This window comes from Podarcis tiliguerta, assembly GCF_965153285.1.
Source record: "Podarcis tiliguerta genome assembly, chromosome: 7".
Lineage (NCBI taxonomy): Eukaryota > Metazoa > Chordata > Lepidosauria > Squamata > Lacertidae > Podarcis > Podarcis tiliguerta.
The window spans coordinates 77045527-77072752 of NC_139540.1; the positions used below are offsets into that span (position 1 = coordinate 77045527).

The following is a 27226-nucleotide window of genomic DNA, read 5'->3' on the forward strand; positions in this document are numbered from 1 at the left end:
GGCTTGGTACTGGCCTCAGCCGTGCAACTAAAAGGTTGAGGGAGATTGAAGTTACCTATAAGGAGCAGTTAGCTCGAAGCTCCTGCTGTTGGAATATGAGTTATAGGAAATGAAAATCACTGCTGTTTTTATTTTCTGTTCCTCTCAGGCAGTACAATGAAAATAATGTATCACTTCTGTGTTTCATTCTCACAATTATGTAGAACGAAAAACAGCATTTGTATAGAGGTCATCACAATATTTGGTCCATTTGGACCATCAGAAATGCTCATGGGCGAATTCTGATGATGCAGTACTAATTTCTAATGTTTCATGTGGCTTTAATGTGTTTGCCTGCCATCATGCAGCATATCTGACAGGCCCCTTTATTTTTGTTGCAGTCAAAGCTGGTGGAATGAGAATCGTGCAGAAACATCCACATGTCGTAGAAACCAAAGAGGAGAAAGAGAAGGAGCAGGAGGACTGGGAAACTCCTGGCACCAGGTGAAGGCCTTTCCATCATGTGTATTACTATAAATGAGCAAGGCGATTACTCTTTTTCCAGCAAAGCACAGTTGTGGGGAATTGGACAGCTTGGGTGAACACGGAGGCAGCCCTATGGCAAGATCTGCCAAAATGCAACAGATCTCCGTCTCGGCCAAAGATGCAGCCGTGGAACTTGCTCAGCTGGGGCTCAGCTAGCTGAGCTGAGGGTGGTGTGAGTCCCCCAAAAGGGGTGATCTGGGAGCAGGACCAGAGCGGGGGGTAAGGCTGGGGACTTAGACTGGATCTGGTGAAACTTTATACTAGCTGAAATTACTCTGGTTCCCTTTACGCAAGGTTCTTGTTCATAGAATGGCTCCCTAAATATAATAACACACACTCAACAATCCACATTTATTTATGCTAATCCAAGTGATTGCATGACAGTTTTCAATGACATCTAAGGTGGATGCAAGGTAGAGAATTCAGTAAGAACTGAAAAGAGTTGGAAAAATAGAATTCCTGCTTTGGTGGGGGCAGGTGTGTGTTTGCCTGTTTCTTTTTAAAACCTGTTTTGGCTGCCACTTCTTTTTACCTTTGGGCCAGCCAAGCCAGGTGGTCTATTGAAGATTGAGGTGGGGTTGCAGATATGTAGGGAAAGGGCTGTAGGTAGTTAAACATTTTTTGTATGAGCACAGAGCTATTCAGGGGCTTATTGAAATAGGCTTTAGTGGAAAATGTTCAGGAACGGAATGAATGGGACCAGTAGCAGCTTATAAACCTCTGGTGATTTCCTCCAGATTCTGAGCATGGAATAACTGCACAAGCAGAGAGTCTCACTTCTCACACGCATCTGCTTGGCCGCAGGTCTTTTCCTGCGTTCCGCTGCTACTTACTCAGTAGAAATTAAAATGGACTTTATTTACTTGTTTTTTTTCATGTTTTGCTACATAGAACCATATTGCTGATGGTCAGATAGGCATGGGGTGGGTGGGAATATGATTTATAAAAAGAAACGTCTGATTTCGAAAACGTGCTAATAATGTGTGTGCTATATCCTAAGATATTTAAAATCTAAAGTTTTACATTTAAACGATTATTCGAAGGTTGACTTTTTAAAAAGACACCCCACCCCATGTTAACTGCCTTCTGTTTTTCAACTGTAATCCAGCACTCCCAGCCTAAACTGCAAAACATTTGGCAGGGGCAATTAGAATAAGATCTATTATTTGATTATTGATGTAAAGGTCCAAAATGTATTTTGTATAGTTAAGTTTTTACCTCTTATCTTCAGTACATTTTATTTTATTTTATTGCCATGGCTAGTGGCTGATGCAAATTAAAGTTCTTGCCAAACTACAAGAAAGAAGATTCCACCTAAACATTAGGAAGAACTTCCTGACAGTAAGAGCTGTTCGACAGTGGAATTTGCTGCCAAGGAGTGTGGTGGAGTCTCCTTCTTTGGAGGTCTTTAAGCAGAGGCTTGACAACCATATGTCAGGAGTGCTCTGATGGTGTTTCCTGCTTGGCAGGGGGTTGGACTCGATGGCCCTTGTGGTCTCTTCCAACTCTATGATTCTATGATTCTGATCTGATCTGTTCCAGCACTCTTACAGTGGGCTTCCAGATGCCTGCATGAAAAACTTGGATGGGGCATGAAAACTACACTCCTCCCCCCTCTGCCGTTCATCCCTAGCATAATTGCATTCAGAGGTACCACGGAGGCATGTGGTGTCCTTAATATGATGCAGTGCTTATATAGCTTGCATTTAGTAAGCTTGGCCAAGAGGCTGACCTTTTTTATCAACTGACATTTGCCCAGTGGATAACAGAGGGGGGAAATCAATACAGAAAGTACACATTTAAATGCATATAAAATAAGTACTCAAGGTCCATGAATATTATTTTACCCGAATACTTAAGGAGAACGTAACACTGCTGTGCTAGGCTAAATCAAAGATCCATTTAGCGCAGCGCCAACCGGATTTCTTTGATCATGACTACTTTGGCAATAGCTCAGTTGGTTAGAGCAGGCATAGGCAAACTCCAGCCCTCCAGATGTTTGGGACTACAATTCCCATCATCCCTAGCTAACAGGACCAGTGGTCAGGGATGATGGGAATTGTAGTCCCAAACATCTGGAGGGCCCGAATTTGCCTATGCCTGGGTTAGAGCGTAGTGCTGATAACGCCAAGGTGACAGGTTTGATCCCCGTATGGGAGCATATTCCTGCATTGCAGGGGGTTGGACTAGATAGCCCATGGGGTCCCTCCCAAGTCTGTGAGCACAGCAGCCTTTACTGCTGTTAATCGCCAGTGTCTGGTGTTCAGAGGCAAGGTGCCTCTGATCTTGGAGGAAATATATAGCCATCATGACTAGTAGCCATTTGTAGACTTATTGGCCACGCATTGTCTTATCCCCCGTTAAAGCCATCTTTAAATCGGTGGTTCTCACCACTTATTATGGTACAAATCCCATTTCTAACTATACGCTTAACTGTGTGTTAAGAAGCATTTCCTTTTACCTGTCTTGAATCTCCCACTGTTCACAATGTGAAACACTTGGAGCGCTTTGGAGGAAAAACGCTGTAAGTGTACAATTATTTAGGACTATGCACCGGTCGTCCGTTTACTGGTCAGGCTGTTCCAGGTAGGTTTGTGCTCCCACGAGGTCCGTCTGTGTTCTGCCCTTGAATCAACAGCGCCTCATGGATAACAGCATAAAGCGAAGAATGAAGATGTAATAAGCCAGTAGGGTACAATTTCTCACATCGACCTCTAGGCAAAGATCATTAAACAAAGCCAAAAGCACAGTCCATATCCAAGTGGAAAGCCAGACTGGCAGGAAGCCAGGAAGCCAATAATGTCCAGGTGTGCCTGAAATTGCAGAGCAACCCCCTACTTTGCAGTTAAAAGGGAATGGTATCGTTTTCTCTTCATTTCAGGTCCTTTGAAATACAGAAACCCAATCAGGAGCAAGGGATACAAGCTAGTAATAAATTTTGAACAAAGATTGATGGTTCTTTCCCCCGCAACATCAAGCCAAGGAGAGGGTGCAAGCGGAATGTCTATACTGTATGTTTCTAATAGTTGAAAGTCCAGCAATATAGGGAGAACCATATGTTCCCCATTCCTGATCTGCACTTACTGGCAGAAGCTTGGGATTAATCCTGGAATCTTTTGCATGCAATGCGAAGGCACAAGTGTTGTATATTTCTTGAAATCTTCTTATGGCTGCAGCCAGAGACTGGGGTGGCTATTGCACGAAGGGTTGGATCCAGATCAAGTTAGCTGCTGTTAAGTTCTATTGAACTCAGTCGGACTCTGCATGCAGTGCAATACTGCAAATGGCTACTCAGAAATAAGTCCCATTGTATTTGTTGGGACAGTAAGGGTAAAGGTACCCCTGCCCGTACAGGCCAGTCTTGCCAGACTCTAGGGTTGTGCGCTCATCTCACTCTATAGGCCGGGAGCCAGCGCTGTCCACAGACACTTCCGGGTCACGTGGCCAGTGTGACAAGCTGCATCTGGCGAGCCAGCGCAGCACACGGAACGCCGTTTACCTTCCCGCTAGTAAGCGGTCCCTATTTATCTACTTGCACCCGGGGGTGCTTTCAAACTGCTAGGTTGGCAGGCGCTGGGACCGAACGACGGGAGCGCACCCCGCCGCGGGGATTCGAACCGCCGACCATGCGATCGGCAAGTCCTAGGCGCTGAGGTTTTACCCACAGCGCCACCCGCGTCCAACTTGTTGGGACAGTAGACCCTAGTAAATACGTTTGGGATCACAGCCTTAGTCATGACTAACATTTCAAACAGATTCTTTTTTCCAGTTGCCAAAAAACAAATAAATCACACAACAGGGATTTTCTCCTCTCTCTGAACATTGTACACACCCACCGTTTACTTCGGGTGAAACCATGATGTTTTAAGGAATTGTAAGTGTTTGCAAAAAGGAATCTTACTAGGGTAGTCTTGTGGGAATAACCTTTAGAGAATTGTTTGTATTAGGTTCTTAGCCAATAGGTAAGTTCCCAGCTAATTAAAGTGGGGAGCCGGAAGATAACCAGCCAAAGATAACAACTGAATTGTTGGCAGAGCAACAAAGGTTAATATGTTGGCTTCAAAATAATTCATGGAGAGTGTTGAATCAAGATGTGGTCTAGCCCTGTTCTCTCACTTCTTAGCTGGAACTGAGTTGTAGTCCAAAACATCTGGAAGGCACCAGGTTGGCAAAGATTAGGGTATATATACTTAGTGGAAGTGTCTCCCCACAAAGGCACCTAACCTTCCCCTCTTGGCCCAGTTTGTGTCTATTTGCGGGGCTCAAGATATGTATGGGGTTGTACATTTAGGCTTGATTCGTAGGAGCTTTCTCCCTTGACATTGAGCAGTAGGCTTCTCGTGGTTTGGGCTATGCATTCTGTACAATCACACCTCGGAAGTTGAACAGAATTCATTCTGGAAGTCCGTTCGACTTCCCAAATGTTTGGAAACCAAAGCGTAGCTCCTGCAGCCAATCGGAAGCCCCGTCGGACATTTGGGTTCCAAAGAACGTTCACAAACCGGAACGCTCACTTCCGGGTTTGCGGCGTCCGGGAGCCAAAACATTCAACTCACAAGGCGTTCAAGATCCAATATACGACTGTACTCAGTTATTATTAGTAGTATATTTATTTACACCAAGCCATTTCCCCTGACAGGGATTCAACACATAAATGGACTGACGTAGACATTCTAACCTACCCTTCTCCACTGTCTATGTGCAGGATCCTTTTTTAATAGGAACTCATGTTCTGTTATATGAGCCCCAACTTGTAGTCTGAAGTTCTACACCCCAGACAGACACGTAGTTACCACTGTGGTGAACATTTGATCGTAGGGACAAGGCAGACTGAAGATAGTGTTAATCACACTCCTCTGCTGCATTCGCACTCTGCACTGTGGATGGCAGAAGAATTGTGTTGAACTTAACAAATGGTGAGCGAATAAATCCTGAATGTAAGTTAGCGTGATTGAAAAACTCATAATGGAGTCTCATCTTAGTTTGTTTATTGACTTTGAACTTGGCCCAGTATATAAAATCCCTAAATAAATATTACAGGTTTTCAGCCTCCGTGTTTCTGATAAAAAATGAAACATTTATGCAATTATTTTAAGAGCTGGTTTTGTGCAGTTGCCTTGCTTCTTCTCACTTTGTTTATTCATTCAGCGCCAGATCCTGGTTTTGATTGGCAGTCGTATGTACGCTGGCTGTTGCTTGGCCGTGTCATATTTATTAAGATGAAGAACTTTAATTAAAACCTTAGATTAGGAATTCCTGAGAGGACAATAGATCATTTTGCAAGATCATTTGTTGTCACAAGTGGTGACATGGGGGGTGGAATATTCTGAGCTATTTAGACTGAAATGATCATAACTGTTGGGCCTCTGGAGTTGCTTGCGTGAGGCAGGCGTAGAATTACATTCCGACTTGTCTGTCAAAATCTAGAAAGTTAACGCAACAGATACACTTGAAGGACAAACAGGCAGCATTTCTGTTTAATTATTAAAGCCTTTATTAGCCTTTGCTTGTGCGCCCCAAGAAATATAGGCAGTAATTACTTTAGCAAAGAAATAAGGGTGGCCTCAAAAGGCATTTTCTTTTCTTTTCTTTTCTTTCTTTCTTTCTTTCTTTCTTTCTTTCTTTCACAAACAAGATTGTTTGCATTTATTTGATCTGAGCTAGAAAGGGAGCTTCCTCTCCTCAGTGGTGCTATTATCCAAAACTGTGGTTCTTGCTTGTGCATTTATTGCTGCTATAGTTTATCTTCTATATTTCAAAGTCAAAACCGGCTTTAGATAATTGGCTAGGATAAGGACTATGATCGTTTTGAGGCAAATGAGGTATAAAAATGAAAGCACGGAACCAGTAGGCTTGCTAGTTTGCACAAACAAAAAGATAAACATGACAAAAGATTGGCGATGGGGGAACGCTCGACTCTGAGATCAATTCAGGCTGCGGTGTTTGAAAATCCCATAGTTTATTTGGCTGTGAAATATCCTGCTTCAGTTGATTGAAATGAGTCTTCCATAACCATTGGTTCAGCTACCATTTGGAACTGAGAAAGTAGACTCTGATCCATGAAAGCTTATTCAGGAATAAATTTGTTAGTGTTTACGACGGTGCAAAGCTCCTTGGCTCTGTTCAAGTGTTTGCCCAGACACGTGACATTGTAAACGAGGACAGGACAGGAGCTGGCATGGAAGCGCCACCCACAGTGGGTGTGCCAGTTGTCCTTTAGACCTCCATGAGATTAGTACACAGGTCTTTAGAGAGTACTTAACCATGTTGACTTCAGGGCGCCTAGAAAACACTTTGGAGTGCTCCTAGAAGACTCGCTGCAGTTGGCAGCCCTTGTCTAATCAGGGTTCCGATCACGGGGAGAGTTTCTAGGCATGTTCTACTGTACATGCTTGGAACCTTTTACGGACCTGTGTGCTGATCACATTATCCTCTAAAGGGCAGCCTATGTGCTGGGGGACATTGGAGGCATTGCAGGTGCTGGCAAATTCCTGAACACAGCACTTGTTGCAGGAGCAGGCTAATATGGCCATTCCACTGGGTGGAATGTTTTCTATGAACTTTCCAACTGCACAGACTTTTCTTTTACATTCTCCATCATGCAAGGGCTAGGGTTGGGCAAGAATGTTGATAAAAAGGAGAACAGAGGAGGAAGAAAGGAACCCTATTGCTACCATAAAGGTAAAGGTGCACCTGACCATTAGGTCCAGTCGTGGACGACTCTGGGGTTGCACTCTCATCTTGCTCTGTAGGCCGAGGGAGCCGGCGTTTGTCCGCAGACAGCTGTGGCCAGCATTTCTAAGCCGTTTCTGGCGAGTAGAAACAGCGTTTACCTTCCCGCCACAGCAGTACCTATTTATCTACTTGCACGTGCTTTCAAACTGCTAGGTGGGCAGGAGCTGGTACCGAACAATGGGAGTTCACCCCGTTGCAGGGATTCGAACTGCTGACCTTCTGATCAGCAAAGTCCTAGGCTCTGTGGTTTAGACCACAGTGCCACCTGCGTCCCACTACCATAGTCAACTGTTAAGCTTCAGAGTACAAATGAATTATTATCAGTGATATTAATACTTGAATGGGGTTCGTGTTTGTGTGTGTGTGAGAGAGAGAGAAAAACCGTCTAAAAATGAACAAGTGAGCTTCATAGCTGAGCAGGGATTTTTATCCCAGTCTCCTGAACTTGAGTCTAGCACTATACCACACTGGGTCTCTGAGGAACATGAACTCTGTGTGTGTGAGAGAGGGGGGGGGGTAGGTCATGAGGGTGATTAGTGAAAATGGTTTTAATAGTCCAGAGACCTTCAAGTTCTAGAGTTAAATATTTGATTTTGTACGGAAAGAGGGTAAGAGAATTTTTTTTTAAAATGCAAGCAACCTCCCTAGCATTTTTTCATTGTTCCAGTCTGTTTTTTTTTGTTTTTTTAAATAACAAAATTTAAGCTAATAACCATTGTAAAAGTTGGTTATGAATCTCTATATCTTGGAATACAAGCTGTCCAGCTTTCTCCCTGTGTCTTTTAAAAAAGGTCCTCCATCTCTTGCTTTACAGTAGATCCAAGTTTAAAGGCGTCATCTGCTGCTATCCCATCTAGTTCTCTTTCAGTATTTCTTTCTTTTGTTCGTATTTTTACTCTAGATCGGTTTCAAGGCCTTCGACCCCATTGTTTGGTCTTGCAGTACAGTGGTACCTCGGGTTAAGAACTTAATTTGTTCTGGACGTCTGTTCTTAACCTGAAACTGTTCTTAACCTGAAGCACCACTTTAGCTAATGGGGCCTCCTGCTGCCACTGCGCCGCTGGAGCACGATTTCTGTTCTCATCCTGTAGCAAAGTTCTTAACCCGAGATAATATTTCTGGGTTAGCGGATTCTGTAACCTGAAGCGTCTGTAACCTGAAGCGTATGTAACCCGAGGTACCACGGTATTAAAAACACACACAAAAGCATGGTCTGAATCTGGCATGCCCTTACTCCAGCAGTTTACACCATTGGATCTTCAGCGTGGTTGGGTCATGACCCACAAGTCGACTGCTCTCGCTAGTGGCATCGTTTTGTTTTTAATTTGGTTTAAAAAGAAGAGGGGAAGTGAGGGGTACAAAAACAGATGTGTTTAAAAAAATAAAAAGTGGCGTTCATCTTGGAGCTTGACATTCAAGGCAAGGTCTAGATCTGAAAAGGTTACTGTTGTGTGGCAGAAATTAAATTCTAACTATTGCAAACACACCTGTTCTCTCTCTCTGTCCTCCTGCCCCAAGGCAGGTTGATAAGTACTACAAATATTCAAGGTGAACAGAATGCTCCCAGCAACTAAAGGGGATGTAGAACAAGTTGTTCCAGTTGTTCTCTTGATCTGTTTGTTGGTAGCTTTCAAAATGACCTCTCTGCAGCTCCCTTGCCTAACCACCCCCAACAGTGACAGAGAGCTTTGAAGGTCAGTGCATTTTTCAGATTTGTCACCCAGTCCATATTCCTTGTGAGTGCTACTGTATTTAAGGAAGGACACCACTGTGCCATGCTTCTGCCCATAGCTCCTAAATTACAGGCTTCCACCACCATATTGGATATGCAGATGTTTACAAAGGGAGATATTTGCCCCTGACTTTTGATCTTGCTTCCAGTGGACAGGGCAAAAAAGGGTTTTTAACCGGAGTAAATATTTATTGGGGACGCGGGTGGCGCTGTGGGTTAAACCACAGAGCCTAGGACTTGCCAATCAGAAGGTCAGCGGTTCGAATCCCCGTGACAGGGTGAGCTCCCGTTGCTCGGTCCCTGCTCCTGCCAACCTAGGAGTTCGAAAGCACATCAAAGTGCAAGTAGATAAATAGGTACCGCTCCGGCGGGAAAGTAAACGGTGTTTCCGTGCGCTGCTCTGGTTCGCCAGAAGCGGCTTAGTCATGCTGGCCACATGACCTGGAAGCTGTACGCCGGCTCCCTCGGCCAGTAAAGCGAGATGAGCGCCGCAACCCCAGAGTCCACAACTGGATCTAATGGTCAGGGGGTCCCTTTACCTTTCCCTAAATATTTATTTTGGGTTAAATTCAAGTCCTTTTACCTCTTGAATAGTTTAAACTGATACTGAAATGACCCAGGATACTCCTCTTTTTCTCTTTCTAAATGCCACCTTGAGCAAAGAACAGGTTTCGCCCTCAAAGCTTTTTAATTTGATGTCCTGCACTGCAGCAGGTTTTCAAGGCATTCTTGATTAAAAGTAGGCCCTGATACCCTAATCTTACATTGTTGAAGCTTGACAACAAGGTATTCAGGCTATGCTTTGAAAACCTGATATGAAATCATATCTGCATTCAATCATACATTTAAAAGCGCTCGTTTTTGCTGTTGCTAAAGCAAGCTTGTCTGTTCTGCTTCACTGTAATAGCATGGCGTCTTTACCACATTGTGCTCAGTCAACATGATTATGTTTTATACAACTGCCTAGTTCTCACAAATAACAGATGCATTGATAAACCTGTTACTTGATTGTATATCACTTCAGATTGCCGGTGGGGAGTCGCATGGTTGAACGAGCCCCCATACAAAATAAATAAAAATAAAAATCCCCTATTTTGCATTTTGAGGAGGAGGCCCCGACATCCATTTTTCTGCACGGAGAGAATTTTTCCTATGAACGAGCATTTACAGTGGTGCCTCACAAGACGAAAAGAATCCGTTCCGCGGGTCTTTTCGTCTTGCGGTTTTTTCGTCTTGCGAAGGAAGCCCATTGACGGAGTAGCGCTATTAGCACTACTGACATTTTAAGGGCTAAAAACGGCTTTTTAAGGGGTGGGGGATTAGCGGTTTTGCTGCTAAAATGCTTTTAGCAGCTTAGCGATTCAAAATAAGGGGTTTGGGAGCAAAAAAAAACCCTGAAAATTTTCGTCATTTTTCGTCTTGCGAAGCAAGCCCATAGGGAAATTCGTCTTGCAAAGCGCCTCTGCAAACGGAAAACCCTTTCGTCTTGCGGGTTTTCCGTCTTGCGAGGCATTCGTCTTGCGGGGCACCACTGTATTTATGGCATTCCCCAGCTGCAGTCTGAAGTGGCATAGTCAAAAAAGGTTTACCATTTCATCTGCTTTTTTTCTGAAACCCGGGCCAAAGTGATATTTAATTGGTGAACTTGTCAATGTAACAGTCCCGTGTAGAATCTGAATTCTGGGAACTGCTTGGTTCAAGCGGTGGCTTCCCAAGAAGGCAGGATCTGAAGTCACGGTTTTATCCTGGCTTGTTTACTCCCAAAGCCCCATGCCACCTGAAATAAGGCAGGTGGTTGCACGCATTTTCACACGATTGGCTCAGTTGAAATTATACAACAGAACAATAGCACATGTGCAGATTCCATTTGCGTTCAGAGGTGCTTATCCAGTTTCCATCTGATTATGCCCAGTTTACTCAACTGTGTACAACTGGGCATAAAGACTGCATCCTAATTTATAGCAGCAGCTTTAATAAATGAAAAGGGTGGACATGTTTCTGCCCTTAATATTTCCCTTATTTATTTTACTTTATTATTTCATTTTATTTAGATTTGTATACTGCCCTTCATCAGGGCGAGTCGCAGGATAAAATACAAGGTAAAAACACAAATAGTTAAAACAACAAAACAATACCCCCCCCCAAACAATCTTGACATACTTAGTCCTTCAAGTCACAGTTCAGTGTTTGTTTGTTTAGAAGCACATTTCTGTAAGAATACAGATCTCTCACAAATTTACTGCAAGCTTTTCAGCTACCCAGTGTATGTTTTATACCCAGGGTAGTATCTTTTTCTTATCTTTCTTGCGCAGTGAGAAAAAACAGATTGTGCAGCCTCCTTTAATGAGACAAATCCCTTAAATGCATGATCTCATGCCCTCTTGACTCATGCTCCTTTTAAAACACACACATACACGAAACATCACTCACTTTTGGTATGCTGTTGGGTCAGTAAAATTGCTCTGCTACTTGGGATACCAGGGGCCATTCAATTAAAGAAGCAAGTTCAGAACTTCACAGTCTTGTTAGAACACTGTTCTGGTTTGCATGCTCTTTCTTACATCTACCTTATCGCCAGCTGTCTGAAAGGCTCCAAAATTAAAACTCCTTCTGGTCTCCAGTGCAGCTTTACTTGACCACACAAGGGGGGGGGGCATATTCAGTTGACATTGGGTAAGTATTGCTTGACTTGCACATACCTTGTTACCAAGATACAGTGGTACCTCAGGTTAAGAACTTAATTTGTTCTGGCGGTCTGTTCTTAACCTGAAACTGTTCTTAACCTGAGGTACCACTTTAGCTAATGGGGCCTCCCGCCGCCGCCGCGCGATTTCTGTTCTCATCCTGAAGCAAAGTTCTTAACCCGAGGTACTGTTTCTGGGTTAGCGGAGTCTGTAACCTGAAGCGTCTGTAACCCGAGGTACTACTGTATTTGTTTGGTAAGGCTCTGATCTATAGCTGCTAAGTTCAGCATTCAGCATTGCATGCTCTGGAAAAAGACCTTTAGCACATTGCCCTCCCATTTTTGTAATGTTCTCTTGCAGAACCGGATTAAAATGAAAGTTTCATACATTGTTTTCATTTAAAATATGCTACCTTTTGAGGGATACTAACAGTATGCTATTCAGAAATTACACAGTCCTTTTCTGAACAACTTACGATCTATCTGAGAGAAACATGAAAAGGGGTTAAGGGGGAGGAGTTAGGGTTTTATGTGATGTGTAGGAAAGACACAGCTGACGTACACATAGAGTGGCTTGGAATGGACTTGCTAAAGTATTAGCAAATGGCCATTACTCAGTGGTTCCAGTTTAATCTACTGGTTTCAGATTCTTCCAGAATGGCCTGTGAATGTTATATAGAGTGAAAAAGTTTTAGTCTGAAGGTCTGTCAAGAAACCACCAATCAGCTGAGTAACTGAGCTCTCCTAGACTGGAGTTTTTAGCTTTGTATTATTTTTGTAGTAAGGTTGATCATCATTTATTATCTTCTAGCATATTAAACAAAATTGCCTTCGCTTCTTCCTTTATGTACGTTTTACTTACCCTTTGCACGTTGTCTTCTGAAACACACCTGAATGAAGATTTGGAAGTGGTAGAAGGAATGATGGCTGGATTTAAGAGTTCTTCAATGTGTTGTCCATACACACCTGTAAATTTCCAGCAATCTCTAAATACTCCACAAACCAAAACTATGAGATCGTCTTGTTGTTTAGTTTCTTAATTTAAAGGGAACCTGATAAATGTTTTCAAGCTAGATAATCGCTTCTCATCTAACTAAAATCAATATATCCTGTGAAATGTGCATGCTTTGCACTTCCCCCATCAGTATATTAATTACTGTTTTACTTCTTTGAATACTTGAGTTACAATGGTAATGGGCAACCGACAAATGTAATTCCGTCACTCTGTATAAGCTATTAGGTCAGGTGTGATTCAGTATTTAAATTGAACTTGAAATATTGTGCTTTGAATGTGCAGTGTTGGGAAAATTATGGCTGCTCAACTAAAAGAGGAGGCATTACTTTTGTAAGGTAAAGGTAAAGGGACCCCTGATCATTAGATCCAGTCGTGACTGACTCTGGGGTTGCGGCGCTCATCTCACTTTATTGGCCGAGGGAGCCGGCATACAGCTTTCAGGTCATGTGGCCAGCATGACTAAGCCGCTTCTGGAGAACCAGAGCAGTGCACAGAAATGCCATTTACCTTCCTATTTATCTACTTGCACTTTGACGGTCTTTCGAACTGCTAGGTTGGCAGGAGCAGGGACCGAGCAACGGGAGCTCACCCCATCACGGGGATTCAAACCGCCGACCTTCTGATCGGCAAGTCCTAGGCTCTGTGGGTTAACCCACAGCGCCACCCACATCCCTATTACTTTTGTATAATCCTTTTAAAAGGGTAGGACGGGGAGGTGCTGGGGGAAGAAGCTTTAATTGCTGATGTAAATGAAACACTGGTGATGGCTTACCTGCAAAATTGTGTGCCTCTGTCCTCTCTGTTTTGGAATGCGAATTTCTGCTATCGCACCTTACTGTGGTTAGTTAACATCCATCCCATGCAGTTCAGATAGCATCAGTGCCGACTTTAAAGGTAACTGTGATTAGGCTCTATATGCCACTTCAGAATGCAAATGGGTCTCACAAGTTTAAATGACCCTTACATGTAAGAATTAAAATGTTGTCCTTGTAAGTAGCATACCAGCACATCAAAGCGCAGTGGTTCGTGGGACAAAGGTTTTGCCAGATAACTCAAGAAGCGGATTTTCCCTTCAGACTGCAAACCAGAGGCTTGATAATATTGAAGACTGAAAGCAGGCGCTTCCTTAAAATGGTTTGCCAGGGCACCCTGCAAAAGTCGGTAAGACTTGCACTGCTAGATTAAAAAAAAAAAATTATAGCGCTGTTAGAATTTCATCTAAAGTTCTGGTCATATGAGACTTCCATCAATGAACCTTAAAAGGGCAGTGAGGTTTCTTCCTTTGATCAAAGCAGAAGTTCAAAAGAATTGGTTCAAGCCCAGATAAGTAGGGGTCAGCTCTGTAAGGTATTGTTATCTTCCAAACCAACATAATTAAAATTGCCTCTTTCACAGTCATGGAATGCTCTGAGGCTCTGTCCAGGATAAGATGAAAACTGACAGGGTAGCACAGTGATATTGGCTTTGAAATGAAAAAATATAATTGCTGCTAATAAGAATAGGATTTCAGGCATCAACCTGGATTAAGTCCTGGCTAGGTAGACAATTGCCTGGCTGCCACTGCCAATTTGCAGTCGGTCGTCGTTCCTGGGCTTTCTCTTGCATGTTGTTGGGGTGACGGCAGTGGCGGATACTGGCACATAAATGAAAAATCTGCCTCCTACAAGGCAAGTAAGTCGACTTAAACCAAGCCAGCCCATTGCCTCATTATTTGCACCGGTTGGCAGTGCCTCTCCTCTCCAAGGTTTTAGGCAGGAGTCTTCCTCCCCACCCGCCCAGTCCTGCAGCCAATCAGAAGCCGTGCCTTGGTTTCTGAATGTTTTGGAAGTTGAACAGACTTCCGGAAGGGATTCCGTTCAACTTCCGAGGTACCACTGTATACTTGTTCACTCTTCACAGACATGCCTATTAAGCCGAAATCATACTGATAAAATAGTGTATTTTGGGCACACAATATACAAGCAAGTGAAGCTTGTTTTTGACAAGATTCCTTTGAGGCTAAAAAGCTTAGTAGAGTTCAACATAAGGTTAGACATTATGATGGATTATGAGAAAATCCACAATTGTTAGGATAATGTTTCCGTTAGGAAGAGGGTAGATTCCCTTTCAAAACCAGACATGGGAGAAATAGTATTTTGACCCTCTAAGTCTACTCTAAAGAAGTTAGAGGCCAGCCTACAACCTGAACAAAAAACCTCAGCGATGTGTTAATAGGATATATATATAAGTTCACACTGCTTTTCTCATGCTCTCTGGGAGAATTATTTAGGCTTTCCCTGTTATCAACCAGCCTCAGTACTCTTCTTAGCTTAACCTAGGTTTTTGGTCACTTAACAATCCTTTTATACCAACAGTTGAGATTTACTGATGGGTTTCCTCCACTCTTTGACTGCACACAATTGAAGTGATGTTTGATTATAAGAGGACTCCACAATAATTAGTATGTAACCAGAAAGGATCAATATTTTATATTATTGATATTATTAAATTTGCATACCACCCTTCATGTGAAGATCTCAGGGTGGCAGGTTGATTAATTCCATGAAACAGGTGTTTACTGGACGCAGATGGCGCTGTGGTCTAAACCGCTGGGCCTCTTGGGCTTGCCGATCAGAAGGTCAGCTGTTCGAATCCCCGTGACGGGTGAGCTCCCGTTGCTCTGTCCCAGCTCCTGCCAATCTAGCAGTTTGAAAGCACACCAGTGCAAGTAGATAAATAGGTACCACTGCAGCGGGAAGGTAAACGGCGTTTCCGTGAGCTCTGGTTTCCGTCACGGTGTTCCGTTGCGCCAGAAACGTTTGAGTCATGCTGGCCACATTACTCGGAAAGCTGTCTGTGGACCAACGCCGGCTCCCTCGGCCTGAAAGTGAGATGAGCGCTGCAACCTCATAGTTGCCTTTGACTGGACTTAACCATCCAGGGGTCCTTTACCTTTTACTGGCATGCCCTTAAAAATTGTTCCAAAGCATGGAGGCAAGGTATTGACAGTCATTCTCCTTCTTCCCACCCCACCCCCATATTCCATTCATGCTAACAGAGCCCACTGGAGTGCATTGAGAAAGTAGGAGCACTGCATGCTTGCTTTGCTCAGACACATTCTAGAATTAAAATAATGGACACATTTACATAACTTGGTGGCAGTAAGACGTTAAGCTAAGATGCCACTCAGCTGGTTGGATGGCTCTCTGCAGATTATTGCTGCTGTCAGCCATTTATGTAATGCCAAACGGCATGCTGCTTTGGAAACAGGAGCTGCAAGTGTGTGTTTTTGAGCAACACTAATCTTCATGTAATCTGCGTAATGTGGCAGATGGCGTGTCTGATTTCCCCCCACCCCCACCCTGTGAATGAAATTAAGACCAAGGTACTCTTTCCCCCCACCCCAAAGACTTCTGCCTTCGGTCTAAAAAACTGAAATCCATTTTCCGCGCTTCATTATTTTAACTAGGTAATTCTGTAATGTTTTGGATGTAATCCAGTGGTGGCCAAACTCGGCCCTCCAGCTGTTTTGGGACTACAAGTCCCATCACATAACAGGACCAGTGGTTAGGGGTGATGGGAATTGTAGTCCCAAAACAGCTGGAGGGCCAAGTTTGGCCACCACTGATAGAATCTCACTGATGTGCTTCTAAATGATACCAGGCGTCTTGTTTGTGGCCTTCCTGGAGGCATCTGGTTGGATGCTGTACCAAACGGGATGCTGGACTAGGTTAGCCTTTGTTTAGCTCCAGAAGGTTCTTCCCATGTTCTAGTGTGGCTTCTCCAGGCAATGGAATTCCAGCTGCTTTTGGACTACAATCAGTGGCGGCCGTCATAGTTGTGCTGCCAGGGGCTCATGTAGTCCAAAACATCTGGGAAGGGGCACCAGGTTTTCATGTATGTGTGTATTGCTTTTGGTTATAGTCGTGCACATATACGCTTGGGTATAGAAGCAAAAGGGGTTGTTGTAGAAACGCAGTATAGATTAAATCTGGTTTGGGGTTAGAGGGAAACTGTTTAAAGTGTGAAAAATGGAGAAAGGTCATCAAATGGCACAATGCCTAGAAGAAGAAAGCACTTCTTTGGTCCTTCACAGTTTCATCTCTCTACTGGCAACGAACACTGCAAGTGGGAGACAGCAAGAATCCCCCAAACTGGCTGGGGTTTTTTATAGGTATTAGGGGCATGGCATTCTACCTTTATCTAGTTTGTGGAGCAATACCAGCTGCTTGTAGCAATTGAGACCACAGCTTTTTCTACCTTCACTGACTGATCTTGAGAGGCAGAGCCTAGATTCGGGTGTAGCCACCCATAGTCTGGCCCTGACAGTGCCCTTCATTTGCAGGTAATGCCTCATTTGAAAATTAAAGCAGTACGCCTTATATCCCTGCCTCTGTCTTCTTCACAGGAAAATTACATGCATGTGAAAAGCCGTTGTTGTAAATAATCATTGATAGGGGGAAGTTGTACACTGGCAAAAGAACTGTGCATGGAAGAAAAAATTCAATACCCACAAAGCACACACATAGCTAGCATAATATTAATAGGGGGCATTACCAGTAGGTATATAGTTGCGATCAAGAAACTTAACATGCCTCATAAATAAACCCTCTTGCAAAGGAGAGATAGCCTATAGCTTTAGATAGTGCCTCACAAATGCCTTGTAAACACAAATCTTTTGATCTGGCAGAAATGAATTACTGTTTTTAAGAGCTAGTGCCTGAGCCTGTCTTCTTAGAAGCACTGTCCCAGCGATGGATTGCGGTCTGGTAGTTAACGTGACTTAAAGCAAACAAAAAACAGTGGCCCTTTGGGACATGGAATTGTAAACATTTTTCTCACTCCCGCTGTTTTCTTTCAGCCGTTGCCCACAGAACAGCTCAATTCTTAGGAGGGCATTTGCTTCCTTCTGCTTGTGCAGATAAAATCATGAATGAGAGAGAGCTGGAACAGAGGAAGAACTTCTTGGAGGCTTCAGCAAGATTTGGGCATTTGTGTAGTCTGTATCACTTAAAGCCAGAAGCAAGTGGAATCAATCCACAATTATTAGAAGCTCGGGGACCTTGCACCCAACATATTTTGCTTCTCTTGAACATTGAAAAATTATCTCTCTTTTTTTTTAAGCGTAGGAGTATACTCACTAGTTTCTCACATACATATCTGAAAACACTTCACGACATGGTCCTCAGAACCAGTTTCTCAGAGGTAGTTTAGCCATGCATATTTGTTCTTACTGACTCTTGAACTCCGTGGAAATAAAGACCAAATAAACAAAAGTAGCAGGACCTTAAATTAGGCTTGGAAGCAAATGGGAAGTCTGTGCAGTTCTTTCAAAATTGGGCCCCACTTTGTAGAAGCAGCTAGTATTCTAAAAGACAGGTTCTACACTAATTGAAGCTTTTGAGCGGTCTTCAAGGGCAGCCCCATGTATAATGCATTACAGTAGTCTTGCTGGGAAAGTCAGTAAAGGACAGAATTAGTGTCATTTCCATCCTCCACCACTCACACTCCCTTTTGCCCTCCACTGGCCCAGGACAAGGACCAGTGATTGGAGAGATTGCAGTATGTTGTCTCTGTGTGCTACCTTCCATCAAACTGTGGTGATGGGAGTACATTGTTGTCGTTTAGTCGTGTCCGACTCTTCGTGACCCCATGGACCAGAGCACGCCAGGCACTCCTGTCTTCCGCTGCCTCCCGCAGTTTGGTCAAACTCATATTGGTAGCTTCGAGAACACTGTCCAACCATCTCGTCCTCTGTCGTCCCCTTCTCCTTGTGCCCTCCATCTTTCCCAACATCAGGGTCTTTACCAGGGGGTCTTCTCTTCTCATGAGGTGGCCAAAGTATTGGAGTCTCAGCTTCAGGATCTGTCCTTCCAGTGAGCACTCAGGGCTGATTTCCTTAAGAATGGATAGGTTTGATCTTCTTGCAGTCCATGGGACTCTCAAGAGTCTCCTCCAGCACCATAATTCAAAAGCATCAATTCTTCGGCAATCAGCCTTCTTTATGGTCCAGCTCTCACTTCCATACATCACTACTGGGAAAACCATAGCTTTAGCTATACGGACCTTTGTTGGCAAGGTGATGACTCTGCTTTTTAAGATGCTGCCTGGGTTTGTCATTGCTTTTCTCCCAAGAAGCAGGCGTCGTATAATTTCGTGGCTGCTGTCACCATCTGCAGTGACAGCAGTCAGATGGGAGTACAGGAGGGACTAAAGTAGAGATTTCCAACATGGCACCCATGGGTGCCAGTTTACCACTAACTTTTCCATCATGCAGGAAATCTACAATTCATCAGAGACTGCTAGGTTTTCCTGCTCAGATCCTGTGTGCTCAGTTTATCCTATGTTGAATGCCCATCCCAAAGCCACACCCACAATTCATTTGATGCCAGAGTTTCCCTTTGTGAGTAGTTGTGGTTGATATTGGTGCTTTCCCCGCTTATTGCTAGGGCAGTTGATGCCCAGAGCATTTTTTGGTCCTATTATTCTTCTCATTTAAATGAGACAGCCATTTTGTGTTGTGCCACACATCTCAGTATAGCCATTTTGTGACTGGCACCAATAGCACTTTTGCAGGATTCGAGATGTGTGCCCAAAATGGTTGGTGCCCCCTGGACAAAAGGAAAATCCATCGCTACTTGACACCTAGAAATTCTGTCTGGTTATTGTCCTCGCAGGATCCGAATTAAGAGGTGGGCTTGAGAAAAATGGATCAATGACTCATTTCCATATGACTGATTTTTTTTTAAGTTAGAGCAAAGCACATAAAGACTTAACTCTAAGAAGTTTTATAAAATCAGTTTGTAAATAGTTATTTTTGAGAGACTGTTTCTGTATAGCTACGTCTTTATTTGTGTGAATATAAAAGCTTGTGCAATATAATGCATGGAGTGTTGGACTTGTACTAGAAAAAAAAAAGAATTACAGTGGACCCTCCTGATACGAACTTAATTCGTTCCAGGGCTCCTTATGTACCCCAGTAAGTCCGCAACATGAGGCACCGCTTCTGCATACATGCAGTTTGCGACGTTTGCAACCCGGAAGTTGCCATTCTGGTCTGTCTTGGCCTTGAAGACCCATTTGCTGCCAACCAGTCTCATTCCTGGGACTACCGATACCAGTTCCCAAGTTTGGTTCCTATTCAAGGAATCAACTTCAGCCTTCATGGCATTTAGCCAAGGCTCAGCATCTTTAGAGGTTAACTCCTGAACCTCATTGAAGCTTGAAGGTTCCCACACCTTTTCTGAGCTTCTAAGAACAGCAGCTGCCATCTTAGCAAACTCATCAGCAAATCTCTTTGGAGGTCTGCCTTTGGTCGCCCTTTCAGACCTGCGTACTTGACGCATCTGGACTCATCTCCTCCTTCTTAGGAGAAAAGTGACCAATGGTGAACAGTGGTTCTTCCAGTTCATTGTCAGACGCATCAGATGGTCTGACTGAGGCCTTTGCGCTCTTGTAGTCTGCTGTGTCATCACTGTCGCTGTCAGCAGCAGCGCCACTCACTGAGCTGGAATCCGAACTCTGATCATCATCATCATTATCCTCAGCTTCCTCAGCATCATCTGCTTTTTTCACAACCTTACCCAAAGGTAACATAACCGAAGGGTCCACTGTATTCCAATGCCCACTCACCCAGTCTCAGAAGCTCTGTTCCTTCATTCAAAGGCCATGTGTGACCATGAAATGCAGAAGGGGTATTGGGCTGCAACTGGTGGCCCTGCCCCAGTATCCCTGCATTTCCACATTGAGCTGGAAATACTGATGGGAATTTTTTTGGGGGACGACGTTGTGGCAAACCCACATAGACTTCTCCCTGCAGTCAGAAACCTTGCATGAAAAATCCTCCTTTCATAACTTTCTGCTCGGTGGCATTGTTAGTTCTGCTGTCCTTCTATGCTTCTATGTCCATAACTGTGCTTTGAACCTATAAATGGGACTTTGGTCCAGCCTACTTCTCAGGGCTGTTCTGAATTTAAGATGAGAAATCTTGTGTGTATCACCATGAGCTCCTTGGAGGAGATTCATTGAACTCTCCAATCGAGATCTTTATGAATTAAACGTATGTACGAGTGTGCATTGTCCTCCCCCCATTGCAAAGAATTACGTTATTTGCAACTCTTGTGTTCTAAAATTAAGAGGAAGAAAGGATCAGCTTGTCTTTTTAAGTTTGCTTGTTTGCCTCTCTGCGAAGTTCGGAGGCTCAGCAGTGCCATCTTGTGGAAATCCTTGCACATTTTCAGCCTCGCCAGGCAAAAAAAACCCCTCCCTCTTGCGAAGTGTTTTGGAATTCTTTGATTCTGTGCCGATCTGCTAGCGAAGAATTTGATATGTGAGAAGCAAATTATCAGGAAGTGGCAACAAAGCATTTCAAACCTGTTTTACCTTCAGGACCACGCGTTAGAAAAGTCATGTCGATCAGGTGAAATATTGAAAACAATAGAATGAAGGTTGAGCAGAAAAAAGCTGAAGAAACCCCCTGCTAGAGTCTCCCTTTGGACCCTACAGGATTGGTGCCTGCTTACAGATTTATCAAAGCAACTAGGTGGTTTTTATTACATTCCCTCAGGTCAAGGGAAATCCATATTTTTTTAAAAAAATAGTTGACAGTTCCCCTGTGCTTTTTGAACTCTCTCTTTTTAAAAGTATTTTTACACTTAAAGTTTTATCTGAGCCACTATCTGTTTTCCACAAAGGTATGAGCAATGGGTTATTTCCCTAAGTAATTTGCACATACTATTTAAAAAATAATAATAATTAACTATTCTGTCCTTCCCTGAATTCCATGGAGATCTGCAAACCCACACTCTTACTTATTTTGGGACATAGCATTGCCAGACACCCCATTCCACATCCAAATAACAATGCCTCATAGAGAGAGAATATAGAAGCACATAATACTGGCCTACTGTATAGTTGGGGACGCGAGTGGCGCTGTGGGTTAAACCACTGTGCCTCTTGGGCTCGCCGATCAAAAGGTCGGCGCTTCAAATCCCCGCGACGGAGTCAGCTCCCGTTGTTCGGTCCCAGCTCCTGCCAACCTAGCAGTTTGAAAGCATACCAGTACAAGTAGATAAATAGTTACCGCTCCAGCGGGAAGGTAAACGGTGTTTCCGTGCGCTGCTCTGGTTTCACCAGAAGTGGCTTAGTCATGCTGGCCACATGACCTGGAAAAACTGTCTGCGGAAGCGGACAAACGCCAGCTCCCTCGGCCAATAAAGCGAGATGAGCGCTGCAACCCCAGAGCCGGTCGCGACTGGACATAATTGTCAGGGGTACCTTTACCGTATAGTTGCTGTAAAGATTACTGCAATGATGTATGTGAATTACTTTGAATAGACTTCAGAGTGGTGTGTGAGTACTTCATAAAGTGAGATGGAAGCGCTGTAACAATAATAATGAATAATAATGAAACTAAAGACCTCAAATCTTACACGATGAAGGCAAAAACACTTTTTAGTATTCCTCATATCTCATTTCACTGGTTTAGTGGCCTTTTCAACTAATCAGTCTTCTGTGTGAGTTCTCCGCAATGTCAATATCTGCCTTGTTTAAGCTTTAGTATCATGAAATATTAGAATTCCATATTATAGGATTAAGAATAAATGAACTCCTTGAAGATATTGATGTGCAGCAGGTGCATTTCTTAATAGAAGCACCGAGTGCTTCAAACATTTCATCATAAGCAGGTGTTGGATTTCTTCCCATATGTTATGATGTTTTGAAATGAGACTATTCTCTCTGAAAGTTCAGGTTTTATAGTGGCACTTCTTCGTTTTCATTATTATTTTTAAATTGCATCTATTTATATTCGCTAAATGCATTTGTTAAAAACAAGTGTTCCCTACATTAAAGGAGGCAGTCCTTTTTAAAATTTATTTACGAAAGCCTAGAGAGAAAGGTATGGTATGCTGTATCTTCAAAACAACATCTGTCAAACTGGTTTTCATCAGATTAAATATATCCTCAAAGCAGCCATTTATAGCTTACAAAATACTAGAAATGTAGGTTACACTATGCGTGAAACGCCAGCAGAATGCAAAGCAATTGAAAGAATGAAACCCTGTTTCCTCCTCCCTTCCATTTCTCTGGAGGATTGGAGAAGGAGGAGGGGAGTCTGCTGTCAGGATTTCTCTATCCCTTTCTATTTTTAGCAGCTATTTGTGGAGAGATGGCAGCATTGCTGATGTCAGGATGCTGTAAATATCATGAAATCAGGGAATTGGTGTCTTGCACCAGAAATCAGACTCTGATTTCTTCAGGAAATACAGATGTGCAATATTGGCCCCTATAATTGGATGGTAATATGAAGGCTCTGGAAAGACTAGGCCTGGTATAAATACTAGTCACCTGTGTGTCGTCCCCCCCCCCCCCAAAAAAAAATATTGAACAGAGCAAGCAAGCGTCATCTAGCCTTCACTTCCAGTCACTCATCTCAGACACTTGCTTGGAGACACACATTCCAGGCCTGTATGCAGGTCCACTAAGTCATGGCCCCAGCCTGGCTCTGACACATGGGAAGTAAATTATATCAGGAAGTGGAATCCAATTGGTGACCTTGCACTTATGGTAGAGCTTTTGATTTAGCAGTGTCTCCACTAATAAAAGGGATGCGGGTGGCGCTGTGGGTTAAATCACAGAGCCTAGGACTTACCGATCAGAAGGTCAGCGGTTCGAATCCCCGCGACGGGGTGAGCTCCCGTTGGTCAGTCCGTGCTCCTTCCCACCTAGCAGTTCGAAAGCACGTCAAAGTGCAAGTAGATCAATAGGTACCACTCCGGCGGTAAGGTAAGCGGCGTTTCCGTGCGCTGCTCTGGTTCGCCAGAAGCGGCTTAGTCATGCTGGCCACATGACCCGGAAGCTGTATGCCGGCTCCCTCGGCCAATAAAGCGAGATGAGCACCGCAACCCCAGAGTCGGTCACGACTGGACCTAACGGAAGGGGTCCCTTTACCTTTACCACTAATAGAAGGGCAGGTGATTTATTTATTTATTTTGGTCAATCTGCCGTTCTGTCTGCAAGCTCCTCTTGCCAACTTCCACTCTGATGTGGAGGTTTCTCCACTCTCTGGAGCTGATTTTTTGAGGCAGCAAAGGGATTCGGAAAAGTCACTTGTCCTCTTCCATTAGCGGAGGCATCCACTGACTCAAAAACACCTTCATGACCACAAAGGAGGGCACTAGTTGGTTGTCAGAGATGGCTTTTTCCAGCTTTGTTTTTTCCAGCTGAGGCAACTTGAGGTAGAATCATGTGCTCTTGGTGCGGTTTTTTGCCTCCTTTTCCTGAGAGGTTGCCCTTAGATTGAAACGGCTTTCACGTGGAAGTCTCCTAAGTTGTCTCAGAGAGAGAACCAGCCCATACGTCTTTGACCCAAGGGGCTTCATTACAAACATCTTCTTTGAGCAACGCCGGTGGATAAATCTGGTGGCTGCAAGTGCTTCTCAAAAAAATGCTGCTCCAAAATTTCATGGTTCGACGGAGAACAGTGAAAATTGAAAGGTCATAGGGAGAATATGTGAGGAAATCATTCAAATTCAGATTTGCCATTATGAAGCCTTTCAGAAAATGTCATGGCAAGCAAATACTGTGCAGAAACTAGATTTCATGTTTTATTAACACGTTGTTTGCTATTCGTTTTTTCTTACTGTCATGTGTGTTTAAGCGCTTAACACAAATTTGAAAAGTTTGTAAATCAAACATCCTCCCCAGAAATGTCATAGCTAGGTTTCCTGGATTTTGATGCTGTAGTGTTAGCCTTAAAGGCTGATTTTATATTTTTTGCCTTATGTTTACTACTATAAAATAAAATAGGGGACGCGGGTGGCGCTGTGGGTAAAAGCCTCAGCGCCTAGGGCTTGTCGATCGAAAGGTCGGCGGTTCGAATCCCCGCGGCGGGGTGCGCTCCCGTCGTTCGGTCCCAGCGCCTGCCAACCTAGCAGTTCGAAAGCACTCCCGGGTGCAAGTAGATAAATAGGGACTGCTTACTAGCGGGAAGGTAAATGGCGTTTCCATGTGCGGCTCTGGCTCGCCAGAGCAGCGATGTCACGCTGGCCACGTGACCCGGAAGTGTCTTCGGACAGCGCTGGCCCCCGGCCTCTTGAGTGAGATGGGCGCACAACCCTAGAGTCTGTCAAGACTGGCCCGTACGGGCAGGGGTACCTTTACCTTTACCTTTATAAAATAAAATAAAATTCTTGAAGCCTCTGAAGGGCACTCACAACATTAGAAACTGATGTGCAAATATGGTTAAAACAGACAAATAAAACAATGTGCAACAATAAATTTAGAAACAATGTACAACAATAAACTATCCCAGGGAGTTGACTCAGAGTCACCCATGGAACTGAGTTTGGGGATTTTCATGCCGGACTATTTTGAGTTGGGCGATGATCTGCGCCTACAGATTTGTACACAAAATCTGGCGACCATCCAGGTCATCTTCTGATCTTTGCGTAACAGCAAAAGGTCAATTTTTTGCTTTTGCGGGAGGTTGGCAAGCCTCACCAGTAGGGGATCAATGATGTGCCTCTTCATAAAAGGGACATCTAAAGAACAAGTTTTCTGGGCTTCCTATCTCTCCCAATGGACAGGTGCAAAGTCTCTGAGCATAGGGAACTTTTCTAAAGGCTCCATCCAGGACCGGCGAGGGAAGAGCCGAGCTTCTGGCGAGTGTGAAGGCCCTTCTTGCATTTCTAGATACGAGAAAGAAGAGATATGCTGCCGGTGCGGCTATATATCTCTCAATTTCTCCAATTTTATAGTCGGGGCATCTTGCACAGTCCTGTTGTCTCTCGGTGTCTACTATTCTTTGCCTGACCATAGCTTTTGCCTGGCCCAAGCCCAGACTTAGAAGGGCCTGAGGGGCAAAACCCAGTTTTTGGAGGGTGTTCAGGACTGCAGTCTGCCAGCCTGACTGGAATTGGTCACAGAGGATCAATGGGGCTATCCCTTGGGGGGAGCAGATTCAATGTCAGCCATTTGTAGATTGATGTTTACTACTAAAACTTGACCCACCAGAAGCTGGATTGCCACTTTGTGTTCTGGGCACAGCACATTTTAAACTCCCACTAAAGCAGATGATAATGTAATCCTAGTTCCTTCGCCCCACCCACTCCTTCCACAGACCTCTTACAAGCTCTCCACCACCCATTGTACCAATCAAAGAAAAGGAGAGGATGACTTGAACCCCAGAGAATGTAGACTGAAGGACCTGTTGCTGCCTTGTCATATTGCTTATTTGGGGTTCCATTTTTATTTTATTTAATTTTGAATCTGGAACATCTAAGAATAAATCTTCGAAACTCCGCCATGTTTGCACCTCTGGTACGTTAACTAGTACAGCAAGGATGGGCTGAATAGATAATTTATGGAGATTGCTATGAGAATGTTATTTTCCAAGAGTGTCTCTTGCTGTGTTTGTTTGAATTGATTATAAAGTCTTGAGTAATAAAGTCTTTGGAATTATCTGTTGTGGCTTTTTGCCCTCTGGCTGTATCAAATGGCACTGTTCAGTTATATAGTTGAATATTCCTCTTTTAATTTTCCAGTCCACCTAAACCAACTGTGTTCATTTCTGGAGTCATTGCAAGGGTGAGTTTCTATCTTTGTTAATTTTCAACTGTTTTAAAATCAAGGGAAGCTTTGCCAGCTTCTTGTGAATTTCAACTTCCTTTTGGTTTTGATCTGATGTCTCCCCTTTAATTTATGTCATCATTCACACGTCCCTAATATATTAAGTGCCATACAAAGATTGAAAGATAAGACAGCTCCTGACCACAGGCGCACAGTCTAATAGACAAAACCCAAAAAGGGAAGGGTATGGAAAAGTGCATCATTTAACGTGTGTGTGTGTGTGTATTTGTGTGTCAGAAAAGGGCTAGTTGCTATGCACTTTATAGTGCAGAATACAGTGGTGCCTCGCAAGACGAAATTAATTCGTTCTGTGAGTTTTTTCGTCTGGCGAATTTTTCGTCTTGTGAAGCATGGTTTCCCATAGGAATGCATTGAAAATCAATTAATGCGTTCCTATGGTCAAAAAAAGTCGGAACAAAGCCAAAAAAGCACCAAACCTCCCAGAAAACAATTCCCTGAACCACCCCCCAGCCACCCTGCACTCAGAAATCCAAAGCCAGACAATTTTTTTTCAAAAAAGGCAGTTTGCCCCAATGGTCACAGCAAGTCAGAAAAATGCAGAAAAACCTGCAAAAGCTTCCAGAGTCCTGCAAACCCCTTCTCAACAACTCCCTGAACCACCCCCAGACACCCTGCACACAGAAATCCAAAGCCTGAATTTTTTTTTCAAAAAAGGCAGGTTGCCCCAATGGTCACAGCAAGTCATAAAAAATCAGAACCCCCCCCCCACAAGCTTCCAGATTCTTGCAAACCCCTTCTCAACAATTCCCTGAACCCCCCAGCCACCCTCCACTCAGAAATCCAAAGCCTGATTTTTTTTCCAAAAAATGCAGTTTGCCCCAATGGTCACAGCAAGTCAGAAAAAATCAGAACCCCCCCCCCCCACAAGCTTCCAGATTCTTGCAAACCCCTTCTCAACAATTCCCTG

At 43.8% G+C, this 27226-nt stretch overlaps 1 protein-coding gene across 1 annotated transcript in view; it reads left to right on the plus strand.

The window, feature by feature from the left end:
• DAP (death associated protein) overlaps positions 1 to 27226 on the plus strand; it is a 35086-nt gene that overhangs the window by 5115 nt on the left and 2745 nt on the right. The window contains exons 2-3 of the mRNA XM_083449725.1: positions 381 to 483; positions 26214 to 26256. Coding sequence (XP_083305851.1) covers positions 381 to 483; positions 26214 to 26256 — 146 coding nt within the window. The remainder of the gene's footprint in view (positions 1 to 380; positions 484 to 26213; positions 26257 to 27226) is intronic.